A 20,207-nucleotide genomic window follows, 5' to 3' on the forward strand; every position below is an offset into this window, starting at 1 on the left:
GCAGACTTCTGCCTCTACCTCCTCCTACCCTTGAGTCTTACTGCAGCTGAATCACCACCCAGACTGATGGCCCTGGGAGGGCAGTGGGCCTGAGATGGACAGACCCCCAGAATAGAGGGCCACCCGACCAGGCTCAGCACCCGTTATCTCCTGGGGTTGGCTGTTCCAAGAGAGTTGAGTCCAGGCCCCTGAGACCCTGGGCCCAGAGTAAACAGGGTGCTGCTCAGCCCCAAAGGGCACCCCAAACCTGGTCCCCTGGTGGTACCCTACCTTTTCCAGGCCAGGAAACAAGTCCTTCTGAGCCCTTCCACCTGCTGGCTGGCTGGACACCAGCCCTCCTGAGGGTGTGCACCCGGCTAAGTCCAGGGCCCGACCCGACCCAGGGCCACCTCTCACCACCAAGCACAATGTGGGGGGAGGGCCTTCAAGGGCTCCATTGTTCCCCCTGAGGCTCGGGGTCTGAATCCCTGATTGTCCCTGGGGCTGGATGGGTCCCAGAGAGGGAACCAGTCTCTCCCAGGCTGTACAGTAGGTCAGAAGGCAGCCCAGCCCCATTTCACTTGCCCCCAGGCCTAGGGGCTGCCCAGCGCCCCTCTGCCCACCGTCCAGTGTCCAGGCCCAGCTCCCGCCTGCCCTCCGCTGTTCATCTGGACTTTTGGATGGAGCCCAGCCTTTCTATTTGTCGGGGTTCCCTGCCTCCTCCAGGTCTGCATCCACCATCTGTCTGGGTTCCACCATAGGAGCATGGCCTGGGCATGGACCAGGGCTCAGGCGAGTGCCTCCTGTGCCTAGTACAACTCAGCTGCCCCAACTTGAGATGGGCAGCTTTTGGAGGTATCTTCTGAGACTCCACAGAGCCTGGAACCCTAACAGAGGCCCCCAGGTGTCTTCCCTGGGCTGGCCTCTCCAGGAACATTACGGCCGGCCAGACCCCCAGTGGGCCATGCACAGGGCCCCCAGATGCAGAGGTCCATCCTCTGTAGTCTCAGTCCCTCCTCAGGTATGCAATGTCTGTCCCTCTGCCACCATCAGCCCAGCTCAGGGACCAGGAGGAGTGGTTCATGCAGGATGAGCCCCCACGACCTTCTGACCCCGGCCTCAATGGCAACTCAAAGAGACAGTGGGGGATGAGGCCCTGCACCCACCTGGTGGGAGCCCTGGGCAAGTAGCGTGCAGCGGCTCAGGGGCAGCCCTCTCTGGGGGCCGGCAGCCCAGAGCAGCAGATGTCAGATGGATGCTGCTGCCCAAGGACCTCCAGGGGCTGGCCAGTTAGCGTGTGGTTGCCAAGAGCAGGGTGGGGTGGGGGGTGAGTCTGGAGTGGTATACCGTGGCCCCACCCACCCAGGGCCATGATCCAAGGGCTCAAGGACACTCTAACCCAGCAGTTTTTTATTTGGATGTTGGCCCAGCTTCCATGGGAGGGGGGTTGATAGGGCAGGGTGGGGAGGAAGCCTAGAAATGGACATGGGGAGAGGGGGTGAGAGCAAAGTCCTCCAGTCACGGTGGGGGAGTGAGGGAAGATAGGCAGCACCCCAAACCCTGGGTGCTAGCTGAGGTGAGCAGAGCCACCGCCGGAGATCCCGGCCCGCTGCGGGTGGGTGCCAGGCCCTAGGCCCCACCTGAGGAGTTATAGCCGGTGGACCTGCTCAGGAGTGACCAGTTGCTTGAGCCTTCTTTATTTCCTGCCGAGGAGAAAGGAAGAGAGGCTGGGAAAAGGAAGAGGGTCTCGCCCAGGGCCTGGGGCCGCCATATCACCTGTCCCAGCCTATTTTCCCCGTTTGCCAGACAGAGGTCTGAGCCCCACCTCCACCCCCAGCCCACCTCGGAGAGCGCCTCCTTCAGGGCCCAGTAGGCCTTGTCCAGACTGTCGTTGACGATGATCAGGTCAAACAGGCCGGGCTCCTCGCCTGAGGGTGGGGGCAGGGTCAGTGGAGGCTCTGGTGACAGAGGAGGGGGTCCGGGGACCCTTCACGTGGACCACAGTGCTGGTTGATGGCTCCAGCCCTCCTCTGCCCCTTGCTGGGTGGGACTGTTCTACTGTGGGGGTTGGAGAGGGTCCAGGGACACGGAGGGATAGGTGCCCACACTCACTGCTCTCCATGTCAGCCCGGGCAGCAGCCAGACGCTTAGCCAGGCTCTCCTCCGTCTCTGTGTTCCGCTGCCGCAGCCGCTGCTCCTGAGACGAAGTATGAAAGTCAGAAGGTCAGAGCCTCCAGGGTTGCCCCCCCGCCCTCCTCCCTCAGCCCCCACCAGGACATCCAGTGAGGGTGGCTGCACAAAGATGTAGACGGGCCGCAGGTCGGTCTTCTTGATGTTGCGCACGCCCTGCAGGTCCACATCCAGCACGCAGATGCGGTTCATGGCCTGCACGGCCCGCACAGCTGCTTTGCTGGGGGATGATAGGAGGGGGGCTGCTCAGCTGTGGGCTCCTGAGGCCCTAGCAGACCCCATGGCCTCGAAGAGCCTCAGTGGGACCATCTACTGCCCATCCCTTGCTCTGGGCCTCTCTGGGGGTGCCCACAGGGGCCCACCCTAACTGTGGCATCTGTTCCCTCTTTCTGGAAGTACTCCCTGAGCAACCCTTGCACAAGGGGGCCCTCTGCTGGTCTGGTGTGGCAGTAGGGAGAGGCACCTTCAGACCCTGGCCCAGGGCCTCTCCTTCTCCTGGCACCTGCTCCCAGGCCCCACACCACTCCATCACCCCAATCAGTCCCACCCGCCAATCATGCCTCCAGAAGTTTCTGGCATCACCCCCTGGATCGTGCCCTCAGGCTAGCGATGGCGACCACCCTCCCATATCCTGCATGCTGGGGCCCTGCTTGGAGAGGGATGCCCTGGCAATGGCCCCCACAGAACTACACGGCACGCCCTTGGGCTTCCTCATCCCCTGGCCACCCTTTGTAGGCCTTGGCCCCTCACCCTAGGGTCACCACGTGCCATGTGCTCCTCATCCACTGGGGGCACTGCCCCTCAGCAGGCACTGAGTGTCCCAACAGTGGCCAAATGACCCCACTTGGCAGCCCACCACTCTTCCCATCTGCACCTGGGGCAGAGTATGCTGGGTCCTGTGGGGTCCCTGCCTCACCCAGCTAGGTGGCTCAGGGACAGGCTATGCACAGAGGCAAGCCTCCCTGTGTCAAGGCACTGCTTCCAGGCCTTGCAAGCCAGGTGCGAGGAGCCAGCAAAGACCCCGCTCTGGTGGGTTGTTGGGAGGGGCAGCTGCTGTTGTGCCAGGGACCCTCTCAGGCTACCCCAGGGGTTGGAGGTGGGGGGCGGGGAAAGTGCAACCTGCCGACCTATGAGACCCAGGTCCTCCAAGTCCTCATTGCATACCAGGCCCTCGTGTGGCCCACTGTTCTCACAGCAGCCTGGCCAGGTAGACACAAGTGGGGCTGGGCCAGGAGGGAGTGGCCCAGAGAGCCCTGACTGTGGCTCCATCCTGACCCCTGGGGGGCTGGGTCCCTTGCCCCAACTGCCCAGACAGCCCATAGAAAGAAACCCCCCACCTGGGGCCCAGCCAAGGGGAGACCCGCTGCTCAGTGCCCACAGAGAGATACCCCTGCCTGGGCTGCCCACTCTAGGTTCCTGAGAGAAGTGGAGGAAGGGAGGGCCCCAAGCATGGCCCACCTGGTCCCATACAAGTTCCCTGAGAACTCGGCATGCTCGATGAAGTCTCCAGCGGCAATGTCCCGCTGCATCACCTCCCTGGTCACAAAGTAGTAATCTGCAAAGGAGGAGGAGCTGATGGGGAGACTGAGGCCTCATGCATCACTCTGACAAAGGGAGGGCTGCTCCATTCCTGTGCTGGAGCACTGAGGCTGGCCAAGCTCACCTTTGCCGTTCTCCTCTCCTGGCCTCGGGTCCCTTGTGGTGTCTAGGAACAAGTACCAGTGACTGACTTGGGACAACACCTGGAGCCCCAGGCATCCCATCCCCAGGGCCTTGCCCACAGGGCCTGGCTCAGCCCATCTGGGGGTGTGGGAGAGGAGGCTCCAGGTTAGGGTCAGCAGTGTGGGGGCTTCCGCCCCACCGTGTGGGAGTGTGGGGGGCTTCAGAGCATGTCAGCAGGGGTCCCCGCCCCCAGCTTCCTTGAGACCCTCCCCCACCTCCCCTGGGGCCTCACGGGACACGCTGAAGCCGAAGATGCTGCTGTGTTCCTGCAGGAGTCTCTTCAGTAGGGTGCTCTTCCCAGCCCCTGAGGGTCCGCTCAAGACAACGGGCCTTGGTCCTGACATCCCTGTAGCGGGGGACGGGGGAGACAAATATCAGCAGGGCCTTGCTCCCTATGGAAGTGGGCGAGGTGGCTGCAGTGCCCCCACCTCTGCCCCAAGTGAATTCACCCCAGAAATTGGGCAGAGCTGTGGGCAGTCACTCAGAGCCATGCTCAAACCCTGGCTATGCCTCCCTTTGGACGTGCTACCTGGTAATACATGCACTGACCACAAATGTGTGGCCTCCCCAGCTGTCCACTCCTATCCCACCGTCAAGGAGCTCCTGGGAGGGGCATGTCCGGGTCCCAATTCCTGTGTCTCCTGGCACCACACCCCAGAGGTGCCCTTGGTCAAGGTCAGCGGAACCCAAGCTCTGTTCTGGGAACTTCCACTGAAAAGCAAGGGGCTGACCACAAACGACCACAGCTTCCTGACTCCCCTTCTCTGATCCTTGGGTCTCATGAAGCCAGCAGGAGAGCAATGGGTGCCACCCTCCCAGCTCATAGCACAGGGCTCAGACACCTGCCACAGGTGAAAACGCCGAGGGCAGGAATAGTGGGGGAGCTCTGGAAGCATCAGCTTAGCCTGCTCTGTGCCCATCGGATCACCCCAGCACCCCTCATCCAGGACCTACCTTCTGCGTGGGGTGCAGCCTCCGTGCTCACCTTGGGGCTGCTCGGGATGAGCTGAGAGGAGAGTGGTAATCCTTGCCTGCTCCCCACTCTCTAAGCACTAAATCCCTCCCAGGGCAGCCAGCACCACCTGCTCAGCAGAGGGCAAAGGCTGCTCCTCACCCTAGAGATGCGCACTTGCCCACCCAGCCACATGAACAAGACGGGCTGAGGAAGGTCAGGTGCATCTGGAGCCTCAGAAGACAGGAATTGAGGCAGGCACTGAGCTAGGGGGCTGGGAGGCTATGTGTTGCTCTGGAGGGAGACCCTGGGAGGGCGTGTGGTGAGCTGGCCTACACCAGCAGGGCTCTGTCTATGGGGTGCCTAGTAAGGTGTGGAGGAGCAGTCAGTGGCCAGCAGACCAGCGATGAGGCCCAGGAAGGACAGGACACTCTGCTTGGGGACACCCAGTCACCTAGCCCAGGGCAGCTCTCCAGCAGGGCCCCAGGTGGTCACTGCTTCCCTAATCCGCAATGAGGCCAACCTGGGTAATCTGGCTAAAGCATAGCTAGCTATTCTGGGACCATCATGCCATATGCAAACACCCCAGAGAAGGAGTCGGGAAACAGATACGTTCCCCTGCTGAAGAGAGATAGAAGAAATGGACCCAGAGGAGCTCATCAATTACCTGTCACTTCTAAGTGACCCATTCTTAGTTCCCTTGTCTCTTCCAAGTTTCCTATTAAAACAGTACACCGTTTTTATCTAGCAACGGTCCCACTGGACTCCCAACTCCTTTCTGGTGTCTTGACTTTCCCACCCAGACACAGTGCCACCATACAAATGCCCACATATGTGTGTGTCCGACTCTAAGCCCACTGCTGTTGCTGCCCAATAGACCGCAGCCCCCTCCCTACCCTAAGGACTGGTGCATGGGAAGGTCTCATCTCTGGCTCACTGTTGGCCTTCACAAAGTTCCTTCCTTTGCAGAATGAATGTCCTGTGGGCAACCCAGCCCACCCCCCTGGGTCTGTCCTGACTTGACAGTGAGTGACCACAGTTGTGGAGAGAGCTACGTTGGGGTGGAGGGGCATAGGAGGACAGAGGAGATATTGGGGGCCAGTCAGTCCCTGAGTAAGGTTGCTGCTCCTAGAGGAGCCCTGGCAAGAGAAAGGCAATGGAGGCTGGGGTCTGCCACCACACTGCCTGGCCTCTGGACTGGGCCGAGTCACCGCCGCACACACACTGCCTCCCCACCTTGCAAGCAGGAGGGCTGTGGTTGTTCAGCAGTGTAGGTCTTCCCAGGACCCGGCAGCATGTAGGCGCCACAGGAATGTGAGTTTCTCCAGGGCGGGGGCAACATCAAGTGGACACATGGCAATGCTCACAAGACATGGACCAGAAAGCCTACCTGGGCCTTGCTCACAGCAACAAACCCTCAACTCAGTGGATGCAGCTGGTGCCTTCTGGATCCAACTTGGGGTATCCACCTCCAGGGAGGGGAGGACCCATCCTGCTTATCTATGAAGAAGCCCCTCAGGAACACTATGCTCCTTTGCCAACTTGAACAGGTGCCCCGCCCTCACATCCCACAGCCCTCAACTGTAAACCTGCCAGCAACACCCAGAGGCTACATGGTCTTGACCTGCCCTGTGCCTCCAGGCCAGCACACAGGCCCCTAACATGTTTCCCTGGCAGTTCCTGCCCTGTTCCCCATGCCTGCAATCATGGCCAGATGTTGTGGTCATAAGCTCCAACATCTGGACACTGCAAACCTACATAGGGAAGACATGTCTTCAATCAGGACCAAACACTACACATGGAAGCCCCAGCGCCTGAAACCCTCAAGGAACATGCTGTGCACAAGTCTTACTCATCATCTTACCTGGTTTCTATCTGGCTTTCTACCCCATGTTGTGAACCCTGGGGGCATGGGCACAGCACCTGCATCCCACTGAGACCTCCCATCCCCAGCCCAACAACCACTGGCAGTAAGCAGCAGGTACGTACGCACGCATGGGGATTGGCTGATGGCTGCAAAGTTCACTCCCTGCCTGGGTCCAAATCATCACCCTACCCTGCCAGCCCACTCCTCACAGGGTATCCTCCTGAGCCCCAACCTGCCCCTCAAGTCCAGGCCCCAGGCCTTCCCAGTGCTGGCCATCCATCGTGCCCTCCTTCAAAGGTTACACTACTGATGACAAGCGGAGGGGGCACCCACCTTGCACCACTGCCTTGAGGTGGGTGGGATCCAGAGTCCTTCCTCTTGTGGGGCTCCTCCCTGAGGTCACCTCCCCTTAGCACAAGGGCCCGAGCCACAGTGACCACATCAGAGTGGACTAGCCCTGCAGAAGGCACTTGGGGAGTCGCTGGGTACTGGGCTCCACCCAGTGATCATGGTGATAGAGTGCTCACTGAAGCCACCTTTGACAGGAGCACACTCAGTGTGGGACAGACCTCAGGGCCTCTCAGTCCCAGTGATCAAATGTGCCAGATACCCCTGAGCCTGATTTTGGCCCCAGCAGCTGGTAGAACTGATTGGCAGTTAGGAATGCTCTGTATCCTCTACTCCTTGACTATTCCACAATTCTGAACCCCAGCTTGCTGGCAAGAAACTGGAAATTTCACAAGGACAGCAATAAGGATCAGGGATGCAATTTCTGTAGGAGTCGCTGGTGCAAGCCTGTGCATTCTGGAATGCTCTCTGCTGGAACCCCTCACGAGGAGCTCCTCAGGCAGCCCTGGAAGGCTTGCCTCGAGAAGCATTTCCTGCTCTCCTTCTTGCTTCCACCTGCCTTCCCGCCCTGTCCCAAGGGCTGGGCATGGCCACCACCCCCCTTCCCTCCCCACTCCTCCATGAGACACTAAGACAAGGTGCAACCCTCTGAGGATACACAGAAGAGAAAGTCAAACCCCATCAGCCCTCTTGCGAAACACAAGCCACAAGACATGAGTTGATCTGGGTTAGGATAGCTGGTCATGCCCTATCCCCCAAAAAGGCTGTGAGGGACAGGAGGACTACGCTGGCCTTGGCCTCAGGTGCTCCGTGTGTGGGACATGTCCTGGCCCAATGACCTTAAGAAACCACTTAACCTTCAAGAACCTGACTTGAAGTGGGAGAGCCACAACGCAGCCAGCGATTTTCTTCTCACCTCCTCTCCCGGCAGTGGGGTGAGCCCATGCCTTCCCTGAGAGGAAGCCTGTCCTTCAAAAGTGTTGGCAAGAAGCCACACTATGGAGGACTCAGGCCTGTCATGGCACTACACAGCTGCATCTGGATCTCTTTCCATCAAGGAGAAGAACCGGGACTCAGTCCCACATGAGATCCTCAGTTCTAGCCCTAAGGGAAGGCAGAGGGAGCATGAAAGGGAAAGGGGTCCAGGACATACAAATCATGGAGCAAGAAAAAGCCCAAGCCCTTCTGGTTGGGCAGCGTTCACTCTCACAGAGAGGGGAACAAAGGTCAAGCACAACCAGGCTCAGCCAGGGACCAGGGAAACCAAGGCCTGGAACATGCAGGCTCAGCCAGGGACCAGGGGAAACCAAGGCCCAGCACGCACAGGATCAGAGACGGACCCAGGGGGAACAGAGGCCTGGAACATGCAGGCTCAGCCAGGGACCAGGGGAAACCAAGGCCTGGAACATGCAGGCTCAGCCAGGGACCAGGGAAACCAAGGCCTGGAACATGCAGGCTCAGCCAGGGACCAGGGAAACCAAGGCCCAGCACGCACAGGATCAGAGACGTACCCAGGGGGAACAGAGGCCTGGTACACGGGTTCAGCCAGGGGTCAGAGCCCGACTGAAGAGCACCTGCCTCCATACCAGTGCCCCAACAGCTCACCCTCTGTGCTTCCCCTTTTCTCCTTGAGGACTGGGGTCACTTCCTTCCACCCCCAACCACATCACAATACCTTCCTTCTTGCTCTTCCTCAAATCCTCTGAACGTTTCTTGGGCTATGCTAAATGTGACGCAAACGATGGAGATCAACAGTTCAAGTGTTTAAAAAAAAAAGTTTGGGTGTGGCTGAAGAAAAATGTACAACTTCAGAACTTGCAGAATGTGCTACTCAAATAAACTGCTGATCTTACCAGTTCCAGACAAAGGTCAGGGGCTGGATCAACGTGTTCTCAGAGTCTAAAGGAAAGCCCAAGCAAACTACACCTATCACTGGTGTGGCACCAACCCAGATCACAAGCTGGCCTGGTGTGTGCAGGCAAGTGTGTGGAATTCTTACAAGAAAAGGGCAGAGTGGGGGCTCACGTGGCAGGAAATTCAGCTTGTCAATAAGACAGGAAGCCACACCCACCCCACATCCGTCCTGGTGGCGAAGGTGAAGGTTTTCCTGGGTCCCTCACAAGTCATGGTCTGGGAAGTGAAAGAATGACAGAAAAGTCCACATTTGGCCAGGCATGCTGCCAAGGGGCGCTCACAGGGGACTCGTGCAAGGCTGACCATGAGAAGCACATCTTGGCCTCCCTCCTCCTGTCCCCGTGGGCCTCATCCCACACTGGCCAATCATCACCTGAGCTTCCACCTCCTCCACCCTTATCAAAAGACATTGATAACATGTGAGGTGGCACCCCTCACTGCTCCTCCTCAAACCAACATCTGGGTGGAGACTCACTCCCTCTCACTGCTCCCAAAACAATGTCTAAAATCAGCAGATGGGCAGCTCCAGCAACCTAGACTTGGGGTGTCTTGTCCTGAGGGAAGCTGAACCCCAGCTACCATGCCCACGAGTCAGGAAGGCCTGCCACCAACCACCTGCTCCTGCATGGAGTACCCATATCTGCAATGTCCAGCAGCGCTGGGCTGTGGGGCTGGCCAGGAACCTGTAGCAGTCCCAGGGGCCCTCCTGGCTGGGAGTCCTTGGAGCAGTCAGCTCTGCCCACCTAGGACGCCCCTGCGTTGGCAATATTTGGGAACCAAACATAGCACCAAAGCTGGACCACCGGGAGGGTTTCCCAACTGTTATCTGTGCTGCTCCTCTTGAGCTCGGGGTAGACTACATATGTCTACAGGCCGGGTGAGCTAATCGGGACTTCTGCGACTCTGCCACACCAGGGGCAACCTAAGGTCTTTCAAAACCCTGATCTCGCAGGGTTTTCGGCTCTGCTGTGTGGCCCACCTTGGAGAGGGGTGTCAGGCTGCTCCCCTCTCTGCCCCCACGCATCCTGCAGGGTCCACAATGGCATCCAGCATGAAGTCCTCAAGCTGCAGGGGTTTTACAAGCTGTTTGGAGCTTCCCGTGCCAGGAGAATTTCCTCCTACATTTTGAGGACTGACACAGGGGAACCAGCTTTTAATTTGTCTAAGTAAAATAGTAACTACCAAAAGCAATTCTAAAACAGACACACGGGATACAACTTCAAAGCGAAGGAAAGCCTCCCTGAATTTCCAAACTCCATGAGAAGACACACTACCCTCTCCTTGTCTACCCTGCTTTGCTCGCTCCGAGACGGAACCCTGGAAACCACTGAGGACCGCCGAGGGCAATTTCGGTGCCTGGCGGGATGACAGAATTCACGAGCACAGCCCCACGAGTCCCTCAGGCATGTCCACGACACCGGCGCTCAGCACGGGCTCTGGCGGCCCCTCGCACGCAAGCAGCGGCGGTCCCCGTCTCTCCTCCGCGGATTCAGACAGCGACACGCGAGCCCGGGACCGGACTCCCCAGGAAGGCCCTCCCGTGGGCCTGCGCGCGCCCGGACCTCCGCCCCCACGCGAGGGGCCGCCACTCACCGTCCGAGGGGACCCGGCCCAGGGCGGCCGCCGCCAGCCCGGCCAGCGGGCGCCGCAGCATGAAGGGCCGCCGCCACCGCCCGCGGGGACGTACGTCACAGAGTAGCGCCGCGCCGGCCCGGCCTCTCTCCGCCCCTCAGAGAAACACTTCCGCGCGGCGCCGGACGCGCCTCAGCCAGCGGGCAAGCTGGTCAGAGCTGCGCCGGCCTCGCCCCGCCTTTCAAGGCCGTACGTCAGCGCAGCACGACGCTGCGCCCGCCGGCTGACGTTGTGGCGGTGCCGCAGGAGAACTGAAAGCCGCGTTTACAGTGATTGTGGATTGGGCTCTGGCCAGTCCGGCGCCCGATTGGCCAGTGGCGGCCTGGCCGCTGGTCCTCGAGGCCGCTCCGGAGGCGGTGAGGGTGGCAAGTTGGTGCCGGAAAGGCGCCGCGTCGCGCGGGTTTTGGAGGGCTTCCCCCAAGGGAGGGTCCGGGCCCCGCCGCAGGCCGCCCTCGAGGGCGAGAGAATGGGCGGGTATCGCTTGGGAGGTTTATAGCATTTCGTTGTCCTGCTGAGTCACGTCCTAAGGCGGAAGGAAGCCTGCAGGTGCCCTGCCCTGACTGGGGATAGCGAGGCAAACCTTCTCATCTCGGCCGGGAGGGCTCTTTTCCTGGGGTCTGAATGTCTGATACATCAGGTCTTCGACATTTGAAACAACTGGTTTGTCACTGCGGAAACCTCAGTTTCCCTGGGACTCAAGGTTTAGTAAGCCGCGGCTGCCCTTTTGTAATCTTTACCTCGCTGGATTTTGTGAGAATGCAATGACCTTGGAAAACAAGGTATGAGCTAGTCTTCGCCATTTACGTTGCATTCCATCCTCAGAGTGGCTCCCCTGACTCAGCAACCCACCAGAAAGGTCCCGGGCCCTGCTGCAGACGTACTAAGTCAGAGTTTTGGGGAGTAGGACTGGGGCATCTCCGGGTCAAAAACGTTCCACAGGTGATTCTAATGCCAGGTCAGGGCTGGAAGCCTGATAGGTTACTGGGCAAGACTGGCACTGACCTGGTAATGTCTCGGAGACCAATTTGTTCCTGGCTGGGATTTGGTGAGAATCAGTTAGGTGGAAAAGCCTGCCTTTTAAAAAGATCTCTCATTTCTTTGCCTAGCAGGTCACACACTGGGCCAGTGACTGACCCTGGGCTTTCACGTGCTGCAGGAGGAATGGTGGCCAAGGGCAGACTGCTTGGGTAAGCATGGACTTCCAGGCCTCTCGGGACTGCTGTAATGGGGCCACCCAAAGAATGCCAACTCAAGAGCCTTAGGGTCTGCTGCCTCAGGAAAACCTCCAGAGCCAGTGTGTTTATCTGGAGAATTACATACAAGTACGTATGTGTGGACACCTTAAGTGTTGAAGGAGGAATGGAAGTGACTTGTGAGTACCTGGCACCAAACAGATGTGATGGTGGTCACTGTCCTATTCAGAGCCTGCGGGCCAGCCATGGAGAAGATCATGGCCTTCCTTCTCTTACCACCAGAATTGCCTCCCCGTCTGTGTGTTCCTCTCACTCCCTGGTCTCCCCCAGGTGAGAAGTATTGATGGAGGAAAAAATGAATGTAGGTTTTGAATTGTTTCTGTGGAATCTAGGGAGAGGGATGTGGCACCTGAAGCTGTGGGTTAGTATGAAGATGGAGAAGGGACTCGGGCTGCAGCATTCCCAGGAGGGCCCTCATTGCTGGAGAAGGTTCATGTTGGAACTGCAACTGCTGTTTGGTGGGAAAACATCCACTCTTTCCCCTCAAGGGTTGACTCCAGCCCCTTCCAGAAGCCTCCTGAGTCACCAACCCCAGGTTCTCCGGAGCGGCTGTGCCCTGGGCTCCCTGGTGTTGCTTAGGTACAGGCCCTGCCCAACTGACTGCAGGTTCCTCTGGTGCTGGAGTTTGCCCACCACCTCCTTTCTCCAGTCTTGCACTTCTGGAGGCAGGGACTGGATTCATTTTGCCAAAATTTACGAGCACTTAGCTAGGGAGGGTCTGGGACTTGATAGCAAATAAGATGCAATTCTTGCCCCAGGCCATCAGGCTAGTGGAGGAGATGGGCCCTCAGCCTGAGGTGTCAGCTGGGGAGTGCAGGGGGTGGTGGGAACCACAACCAAAGCAGAGGCTGCCATACTGTGGCTGTGCGTGGCCCATGTGCTCATGCTGGCTGCTTTGTGGAGAGAGAAGTCCTGAAAGTCTGGTGGGAGCTACTGAAGTGATGTGAATATCAGGTTTTTAGAATCACTACCCACAAAGCAGGGGAACTTAACTGGAATTGAAATGGGGACCAGGAGGGAGGCTGTTGGGAAGGTCTGCATTGATGTGACTGCCCATGCAGTGAGGGGTTTGGGAAAAGGCACATGGTGAGTGTGCAGGATGCCTGTCCACCATGAGTGTTCAAAAGAATGCCAGGAGAAGAAGGTCACTTCCAGAGCACCCGACAATTCCAGGAAATTCTGGTACTTGTTTAAATGCATTCTTCCTCAAACCTGTGAGGGAGGAAACGGATGGACTGAGGCACAGCCTGGGGCTCTGAATTCAAGTTTGCATGAAAGCCAGCCTGGAAGGGACTTTGGGGCGGGGGGGTCACAGGGAAAGGCTGGGACAGGGAAATCGAGGTCCCGAGTGGGTGAGACAAATGTGGGGTCACGTGGCTGGGTAGAGTGGGGCATGAAGAGTACCTAGCCCTCTCCTGTCACCTTGGAGCATGTGCTCTGCTGTGTGCGGGAGGGCTGAGCGCCCACCACACTCAGAAGCCAAGTGGACCAGTTGTCTCGGTCTGCTTGGGCTGACCTAGCAGAACACCACAGACCAGGCAACTTAAGAAAGCTGGAAGTCTGAGATTAGGGTGCCAGCAGGGTTCTGGTGAAATCTCTCTTCCTGGTTCAGAGATGGCTGCCTTCTTGCAGTGTCCTCATATGGAGGAGAGAGTTAGCTCTCTGGTCTCTTCCTCTTATAAGGGCACCAATCCTACTGGGGGGACCCTACCCTCACGACCTCATCTAATCCAAATCACCACCCAAAGGTCCCACCTCCTGACACCATCTCACGGGGGGTTAGGGCTTCAATGTGTGAATGGGGAAGGGGGCGTGGGATGGACTCAAATGGTCAGTCCAAGCACCAGGTTTGCAGTCCCCTGGAAGTCAGCTTCCCACTCAATGTTGTAGTCCAGCACCCTAGCTATGGGGCCAGGCCTCACCAGAGACACCCACCAGGGTCCTGGCTGTGGACTCTGTCCTCACCCATCTGAGAGCCTTGTGGGCTCACCCCTGCAGCCTCTTTCTGGATGTGGGGTGGAGCTACTCTGACCACATCCTGCCCTGGTGCGGGTTGCTGTGTGCCCCCATAGGAGCTGGGCTGCGTGGCCACTCTGGTCCTGGCACCAACCGCTGACCAGCACATGTGTGTCTGCAGCCTGCTCTGGCAGCGTGTGGTGACAGGGGCTGCCCTTGAGAGCCACCGCCAACTGTATATGTCCTCCCAGCGGGCTGATTGCAACAGAGCCTCACTCACTCGAGTGCACCGGCAGACCTACGCACGCCTCTATCCTGTGCTCCTGGTCAAGCAGGATGGTTCCACCATCCACATCCGCTACCGGGAGCCTCGACAGATACTCACAGTAAGCTTCCTTCCCCAACATTCCCCTGGGGTGCAGGTCTTAGCCTGTAGAAACGGCTCCTCTAGGGGTTCATGGGGTCAGAACCCACCATCACTGGACTGGGGAGGGAAGGCGAGTCATGGGTCAGAATTGTTTGAGGAGAGGGAGGAGGGTGACCTGGAGCTCACTCCACACATCAAGATGAGAAAGCAATAGTGAGGTGTGTATTCAAAAAACTATCACGTCTTGAGAAAACAAGCAGAAAAAGTTTTTTAAAAAATAAAAGCTTCAAAGGGAGAGAAAACCCAACAGAACACATAAGACCTAAACTGTGTGGTAGATGATAACAAGGTGAAGTGGAGACCTTGGAGAACATCCTAGTACACTCCACCTGAGCCATGTACACATCCCTTCCTCCCCGCAGATGCCCGTGGACCTGGACTCTTTGTCCCCAGAGGAGAGGCGTGCACGGTTCCGGAAACGAGAGGCCCAGGTCAAAGAGAAGGAGGAGGAGCCAGAGCTCGGTGACGACTTCGATGTGGAGCAGTACAAGCAGTTTTGGACCAAAAAGTGATGGTGCCTGGAAGCTGCTCTGACCGAGGGGGATGCTATGGAGCAGGGAGGGGCATGTGTCTTTAAATCATGTGTTCACGAAGCTGTGTCCCTCTTGTCTTTCCTTTTCATGTGCCCTAGCCTGAGGGTCTCTACAACTGAGCTGAATGGAGAGCTTAGAATCAGGTCAGTTGTGGTTTTAGGATGAGGTCCAAAGGGCATGTGATCCTTCAACAGTACCGAGGTCATGGGTGCTCTTCCTACTGCAGGGAAGCCTGGCCACTGCTGTACCTGCCCCTCTGGGTCCTGGAGCCCCCTTGGTTCTAGCGCTGCCTTCAGCCTCAGGGCACCAGGGACTCTCCTGGGGGAGCACAGTGGCCACCAAGAGTAGGTGGGAGGAGCAGGGTGTCTGGGATCCAAGGACATCTGCACCTAGCCTACAGCTGGCCTGCCCTACCCCTCACCAGGGCTCCCTCAGCCCTACCCAGCACGCAGTGGGAAGGTGCTCCCCATCAAAGGGGCCAAAGGGACTGGCCGCCCCTCTTTGTTAACGCCACTGAGGTCTGCAGTGCATTGTAGCTACAATCTGCTAGGACTTCCAGTTGACTGCTGCCTTTCTGCTCCAGGGGTTGATTTTACCCTGGCAGCCTTCCTGCAAGACCCAAGGGAGCAATTCCCAGCCTTTTTAAGGCAGCTGACCCGGCCCAGGCCTGAGGCTGCTGCTTCTCGTTAGGTCCTTGGTTGTCAGGCTCCTTTTCATAAACCTGAGGGCCAATTGTAGAGCACTGTCATATAGTACATGGTGGGGATGGCGTTCTGTTCATGACCTGGGAGGCAGGAGCCAGCAGCCTGTGGGAGAGGAACCCTGTACCTTATCTCTAGATCAGAAGGCCAACCCCTTCTGGTCCACTCACCACACCAGCACTGTACAGCTGCACGGGGACGTCCACTGCACTGCACCACCCCCCGGCCCCCACAGCAGCTGTCCACTTCAGGCCCTGCCAACCTGGCTTGCTCAAGGATGCCCCCGGCAGCCGTCAGGCAAGTGAGGGATTCCCCGAGAAAGCAGGTTCAGAGGAAGGCCAGGTGAAAGGCCTCTTCTCATTTAATGTCCTGCCAGCCCATCAGGTGAATTCACTGAGTAACCTGAAGGAGGGCAGTGTCTTGTGAAAGGACTAATACAAAGGGCATACAGAATAACACTCTTGACACCTTGCTGTAAATTCCTCAGAGAACATTTGTTCACCCGACGGTTTCAATTCAGCAGGGGTTGGCTAATAGAGTGGCACCCCTCCACTCACTAGCACCGTTATCACTGAATCTAGTCTGGTTCGCTCTGGTGATAAACGGAACGCGCTTGCCCTACAACTAGCTCAATTTACTTCGGATACTGAGCCATCACCTGACAGCAGCAATGACCGAAACGGTGCCGAATGAGAAGCATCTGCCAACACTTTGTGGGTGACTGAGGCGTTCTCTGCGCTGTCTGGGGAACGAACGCGATGAGGTGTGCTTCCTTGGGAACTGGACACAGCCGGTACCCCCGAGGGCGGAGGACGAGCGGTGCAGGCGCGACCTGACCTTGGCGGCTCCCTGTCTCTGGGGCAGCCTGCTACCTGATCGAAACCTCAAGCAGCTATAGCCGGGAAACTCAGTGCGGGTTTGCAGACGTCTCTCCAGTGCCTGCCCCTCTGCCGGCACAGCCAAGGGAACACGGCACACAATGGGAACAGTGACTCTGGGGCGTCACCCACATTATGTGACTTCTAATAACAACTGTCCTGTCATTGGGGTGCCCGGGTCCAGCCTCCGCACCTTTGCCAGCGCCACCGCTGGGCCCGCGGCAGTGCGCAAGCGCTCGGAGGCCGGCACTGAGGCACAGGCGCGCCAGGGCGGGACACCTCCGGGAGGCGAGGGGGGAACAGAGCGCAAGCGCACGGGTTTGGCGCAGGCGTGACGTCACCGCGTGCGACGCGTGAGTGGGAGCTGGGACCTGTGGGGCCTGGGTACCGGGAAGTCCGGAGATAGAGGGTTGCCTGTTACCATGTTCGGCTCCAGCCGGGGCGGCGTGCGCGGCGGGCAGGACCAGTTCAGCTGGGAGGATGTGAAGACTGATAAGCAGAGGGAGAACTACCTGGGTGAGTGGGGCGCAGGGACCGGGGGCTCGCGGGCTGGGGATGCGCCGACCCGCGGGCCGTGCCGAGCACTCGGCGCTCCGTTCCCCGCAGGCAACTCGCTCATGGCCCCGGTGGGCCGCTGGCAGAAGGGCCGTGACCTCACCTGGTACGCCAAGGGCCGGGAGCACAGCGCGGGTCTGAGCCGGGAGCAGGAGCTGGCGGCTGTGAGGCAGGCGGAGCAGGAGGCGCTCATGGCAGCGCTGTGAGTGCGCCTTGAGAGCTTGGGCCGGGGTGGGGGTGGGGGTGGGGGGTGGGGGTTGGGGGCGGGGAGGGTGTTGGTTTACCTCCGGGTGGAGGCGCGGCAGGGGCAGGGGCAGGGGCCGAGGCGAGGCCCGCAGCTCCCTGAAGCTCACGCGCGGCCCCCGCAGAGGCTACAAGAACGTAAGGAAGCAGCCCACCGGCCTGAGCAAGGAGGTGAGAGGTGGGCCCTCCTGGAGTGCGGGGGCGGGATTGGGAGGGGTCTGACCCTGCGCTGCGGTGAGCACTTGCACTCTCCTCCCCAACAGGATTTTGTCGAAGTCTGTAAGCGGGAAGGAGGTGACCCCGAGAAGGGAGTGGACCGGCTCCTGGGCCTGGGGAGCTCCAGGTGCGGGACCAGAGGGTCCTTGGGGGCCCCAGAAATCGCGAGGGCGTGGCTCCTCGGGGCTCCGCACTGTCAGCCGCCCAGGTGGACGCCAGCACGCGTCGTCTGGGCGCACCACTTCTCTAGGGAGGCCTGGGGATGGGCGGTCCTCGCCGTGGGTGTGTCTGTGGGGGTGTGTCTCACCATGGGGGGATCTCACCCACGTCCCCGCAGTGGCTCTGCAGGTCGAGTGGCGCTGTCCCGGGAAGACAAAGAGGCTGCTAAGCTGGGGCTTTCAGTGTTCACGGTAACTACCCCCAAACATCCTGGGATCCCATGGTGGGGTGGGGGGCGGTCTGAGTGCCTCTTCCTGTTGAGGGCCATGGGGGCAGGCCGTCTCTCCTTGGGGATACCCTCCCAGCTTCTGGCTGGTTCTCGCCGGTCGGTATGCCAGGGCGCCCCGCACACCCCCTGAGTGGCTTGTGGCTTTTCTCGGCAGCACCACCGCGTGGAGAGCAGTCGGACAGGGACCTCCCCGGCCTCGGCCAAAAAGAAGCCTCGGTCAGAGGAGAAGGTGGAGCCGGGGTAAGGCCTCCCAGGGCACAGAACTCACTGTTTTCTCGGCATGTTGGCTGCTTCTCCAGTCAGTGAACTCCCCAGCTCCAGCCCCTTTTTTCTTTTGAGGAGCCTCTGGAGATTCTGAGCCCTGGAGCAGCCTCAGGACTGCCTACCAACCCCCTGCAGGGTCAGGGGCCCTGGAGGAGGATGCTCAGACATGGGCCACTTGTGCGAGGGTCTGGGGAGCACAGGAGGGGGTCACCACCCGGCCCCAAGAGTGCAGGGGCATCCCAATGGGAAGGCTGGAAGGAGCCATGAGATTGTCAGGTGCTGCCCTGCAGACCTTTCTGCCGTGGTTGGAATGTGTCTGTGATGCCCACCATGGTAGCCACTGGCCACACACGGTACTGAGGAGTTTCCTTTAGTGATCTGAGGTTGAAATGGCTACACATGGTCAGTGGCTACTGTGGTGGCCCCACCCCGGCTAGACCCCCAAAACCCCAGAGGCTCCTGGCACTCCGTATCATCCTTTGCAGCCCTGAAAGCCACAGGAAGAGCAGGAAGGAGAAGAAAAAGAAGAAGAGGCACAAGAAAGAGAAGAGGAGGAAAGAAAAGGAGCACGGGAAGGGGCCGGATTCCTCACAGCCCCCTGCTCCCATCCAGTAGGTGCAGCTGCCTGGGGATGGAGACACAGTGCTGGGCAGGCAGGGGCCCTCACGCCAGGTGTCCCTTGGTCTCCCTTAGGCATGACTCAGACTCCTCGACTTGCTGCAAGAGGAAGCGCAGGCATGACAGCGACTGAGGCCCAGGGATCTGGAGGGCTGGCCTGTGGGGGTCACCCCAGGTCCCCAAAGAGGCTTAGTTGTGGCCAAGTATGGCTACTTCTATTCTTCTTTGTGTTGACTCATTCTTTGTACTTAAATAAACTTATTTTAAGTGGAAAGTGTCTCATACTAAAGGGAAAGTTGTTGTCATGTGTCACAATAGAACGTGATGTGTGAAAATGTGGTAAATCTCTTGAGTTCCAGCAAGACTACCTGCAAGCCCATTGGGAGGGGCACTGTCCTTTTGGTGGTCAGCATCCTGGGGTCCCATGTTGGCCTGGTCCCCTGCATCAACTTCAGGTGTACCAAGAGCTCTGGGTCATGTGTGGCCAGCAGGGAAGGCAGAGGGGCCAAAGAGTGCTCAGCTGCAGGTAGGTGAGCATGCTAGAAGGGGCAGCCTGGGCATTTAGATCATGGGGAGCTGGACTTGTACCTGGAGCCACCCTTGTCTCTCCAGGCCACCAAGGGACCTCTTAACCACTGTCTCACCCCCATCCCCTTTGCGTGCTATGGCACTGGCTCCCTCCACCCGGCCCCCCATCTCCAAGGCTGGGAGGCATACATACAACCTGGCCCTCCACAGAAAAAGTGAAAACATCTTACAACCACATTGGAATAAAGACAAAAGCCAGCCTGGATTCATTATGGAGGTTCTTGTTTTGCTTCTGATTTTCAAAGAAATGAGAGCTGAAGGCAATTCTGTCTTCAGAGCACTCAGCACTGGTTTTCAACCTGTTAGAGCAGATCATTATTTATGGTGGGGCAGCCTGCCTTCTGGGGGAAAGGACACCTGGAACTTCGCCTGCCAATGCCTGCACCCAGTGGGGGGAACAAGGGTGCCAAGAAGGGCTCCAGGTCAGAGGGACAACCCCTGCAAAAGTGGGACAGGGTCTATGGCACAGGTGCACAAAGCACCCAGCCAGGCATGGGTCAATCGCTGTGGCAGTGACGTGGAGCTTGGCCAGGGGTTCCCGCCCCTCCAGAGGACAAGCTGGCTGGCTTGGGGGGTACCACAGAGGGTGGATGTTAGGAAGGGTGGGGGGTTTCCTCCACATACCACCTGGCCCTAGCCTTTTGGGCATACTCCATATGGTGACCCTGCCGTTCCTTTCACAACCAGGCATTGCCAAGACTGGGACCAGGGGGCTGGACTGCCAGCATGAGACCAATGAGGTGGTCACCACAAGGGCACTGGGACATACCCACACCCACCCATGGAAAGTGAAGCGGTGGGGGAGGGGGGGAGGGAGACAAGGGTCGGGTGGCAGGGAAGGGATGGGCAGAGAGAGGGAACAGGGCAAGTCAGATCAATGCTGCCCTCCCTAAGTGAGGAGGAAGCAGCTGTCCCTGCCCAGC

General features: G+C 58.9%; 3 protein-coding genes across 10 annotated transcripts; 2 read left to right on the forward strand and 1 right to left on the reverse strand.

The window, feature by feature from the left end:
- Positions 1–1,367: 1,367 nt before the first annotated feature.
- Positions 1,368–10,808, reverse strand: GUK1 (guanylate kinase 1). 2 transcript variants are annotated; one of them, XM_082836707.1, is made up of 8 exons: positions 10,566–10,808; positions 4,124–4,237; positions 3,833–3,874; positions 3,628–3,724; positions 2,251–2,389; positions 2,092–2,176; positions 1,822–1,907; positions 1,368–1,682 (listed from the first exon to the last, which is right to left on the reverse strand). In XM_082836707.1, the coding sequence occupies exons 1-8, from the start codon at positions 10,624–10,626 to the stop codon at positions 1,647–1,649; spliced, it is 660 nt and encodes a 219-aa protein (XP_082692833.1). In that variant the 5' UTR covers positions 10,627–10,808; the 3' UTR covers positions 1,368–1,646. The 2 variants fall into 2 exon arrangements, with proteins under 2 accessions (XP_082692833.1, XP_082692832.1); XM_082836706.1 differs by lacking the exon at positions 10,566–10,808 and adding an exon at positions 9,952–10,154.
- On the forward strand, positions 10,797–14,833 carry MRPL55 (mitochondrial ribosomal protein L55). 7 transcript variants are annotated; one of them, XM_082836715.1, is made up of 4 exons: positions 10,797–10,873; positions 11,714–11,791; positions 13,995–14,199; positions 14,603–14,833. In XM_082836715.1, the coding sequence occupies exons 2-4, from the start codon at positions 11,766–11,768 to the stop codon at positions 14,750–14,752; spliced, it is 381 nt and encodes a 126-aa protein (XP_082692841.1). In that variant the 5' UTR covers positions 10,797–10,873; positions 11,714–11,765; the 3' UTR covers positions 14,753–14,833. The 7 variants fall into 7 exon arrangements, with proteins under 7 accessions (XP_082692841.1, XP_082692842.1, XP_082692839.1 ...); XM_082836716.1 differs by having other exon boundaries at positions 10,859–10,873; positions 11,711–11,791; XM_082836713.1 differs by lacking the exon at positions 10,797–10,873 and adding an exon at positions 10,880–10,960 and having other exon boundaries at positions 11,711–11,791.
- Positions 14,834–16,721: 1,888 nt separating this feature from the next.
- On the forward strand, positions 16,722–18,894 carry LOC309960105 (multiple myeloma tumor-associated protein 2 homolog). Its single transcript, XM_082836704.1, has 8 exons — positions 16,722–16,868; positions 16,959–17,109; positions 17,276–17,321; positions 17,414–17,493; positions 17,704–17,776; positions 17,969–18,054; positions 18,564–18,689; positions 18,772–18,894. Exons 1-8 carry the CDS (start codon positions 16,775–16,777, stop codon positions 18,827–18,829), a joined length of 714 nt encoding a protein of 237 aa, XP_082692830.1. The 5' UTR covers positions 16,722–16,774; the 3' UTR covers positions 18,830–18,894.
- The last annotated feature ends 1,313 nt before the right edge of the window (positions 18,895–20,207 follow it).

The sequence above is a fragment of the Leucopleurus acutus genome (assembly GCF_964270905.1).
Source record: "Leucopleurus acutus genome assembly, chromosome: 3".
NCBI lineage: Eukaryota > Metazoa > Chordata > Mammalia > Artiodactyla > Delphinidae > Leucopleurus > Leucopleurus acutus.

Excerpts from the sequence above, each read along its gene's own strand:
- GUK1 (XM_082836706.1), bottom strand. The coding sequence starts at position 10,018 with ATGCCATTGTGGACCCTGCAGGATGCGTGGGGGCAGAGAGGGGAGCAG. Across the intron at positions 3,875-4,123 it reads CTTCGGCTTCAGCGTGTCCC|ACACCACAAGGGACCCGAGG; the intron begins GTGAGGCCCCAG and ends ACTTGTTCCTAG. Across the intron at positions 3,725-3,832 it reads AGGAGAGGAGAACGGCAAAG|ATTACTACTTTGTGACCAGG; the intron begins GTGAGCTTGGCC and ends CCTCCTTTGCAG.
- MRPL55 (XM_082836711.1), top strand. The coding sequence starts at position 11,964 with ATGGAAGTGACTTGTGAGTACCTGGCACCAAACAGATGTGATGGTGGT. Across the intron at positions 12,128-13,994 it reads CACTCCCTGGTCTCCCCCAG|CCTGCTCTGGCAGCGTGTGG; the intron begins GTGAGAAGTATT and ends GTGTGTCTGCAG. Across the intron at positions 14,200-14,602 it reads AGCCTCGACAGATACTCACA|ATGCCCGTGGACCTGGACTC; the intron begins GTAAGCTTCCTT and ends TCCTCCCCGCAG.
- LOC309960105 (XM_082836704.1), top strand. The coding sequence starts at position 16,775 with ATGTTCGGCTCCAGCCGGGGCGGCGTGCGCGGCGGGCAGGACCAGTTC. Across the intron at positions 17,110-17,275 it reads GAGGCGCTCATGGCAGCGCT|AGGCTACAAGAACGTAAGGA; the intron begins GTGAGTGCGCCT and ends CGGCCCCCGCAG. Across the intron at positions 17,322-17,413 it reads CCACCGGCCTGAGCAAGGAG|GATTTTGTCGAAGTCTGTAA; the intron begins GTGAGAGGTGGG and ends CCTCCCCAACAG.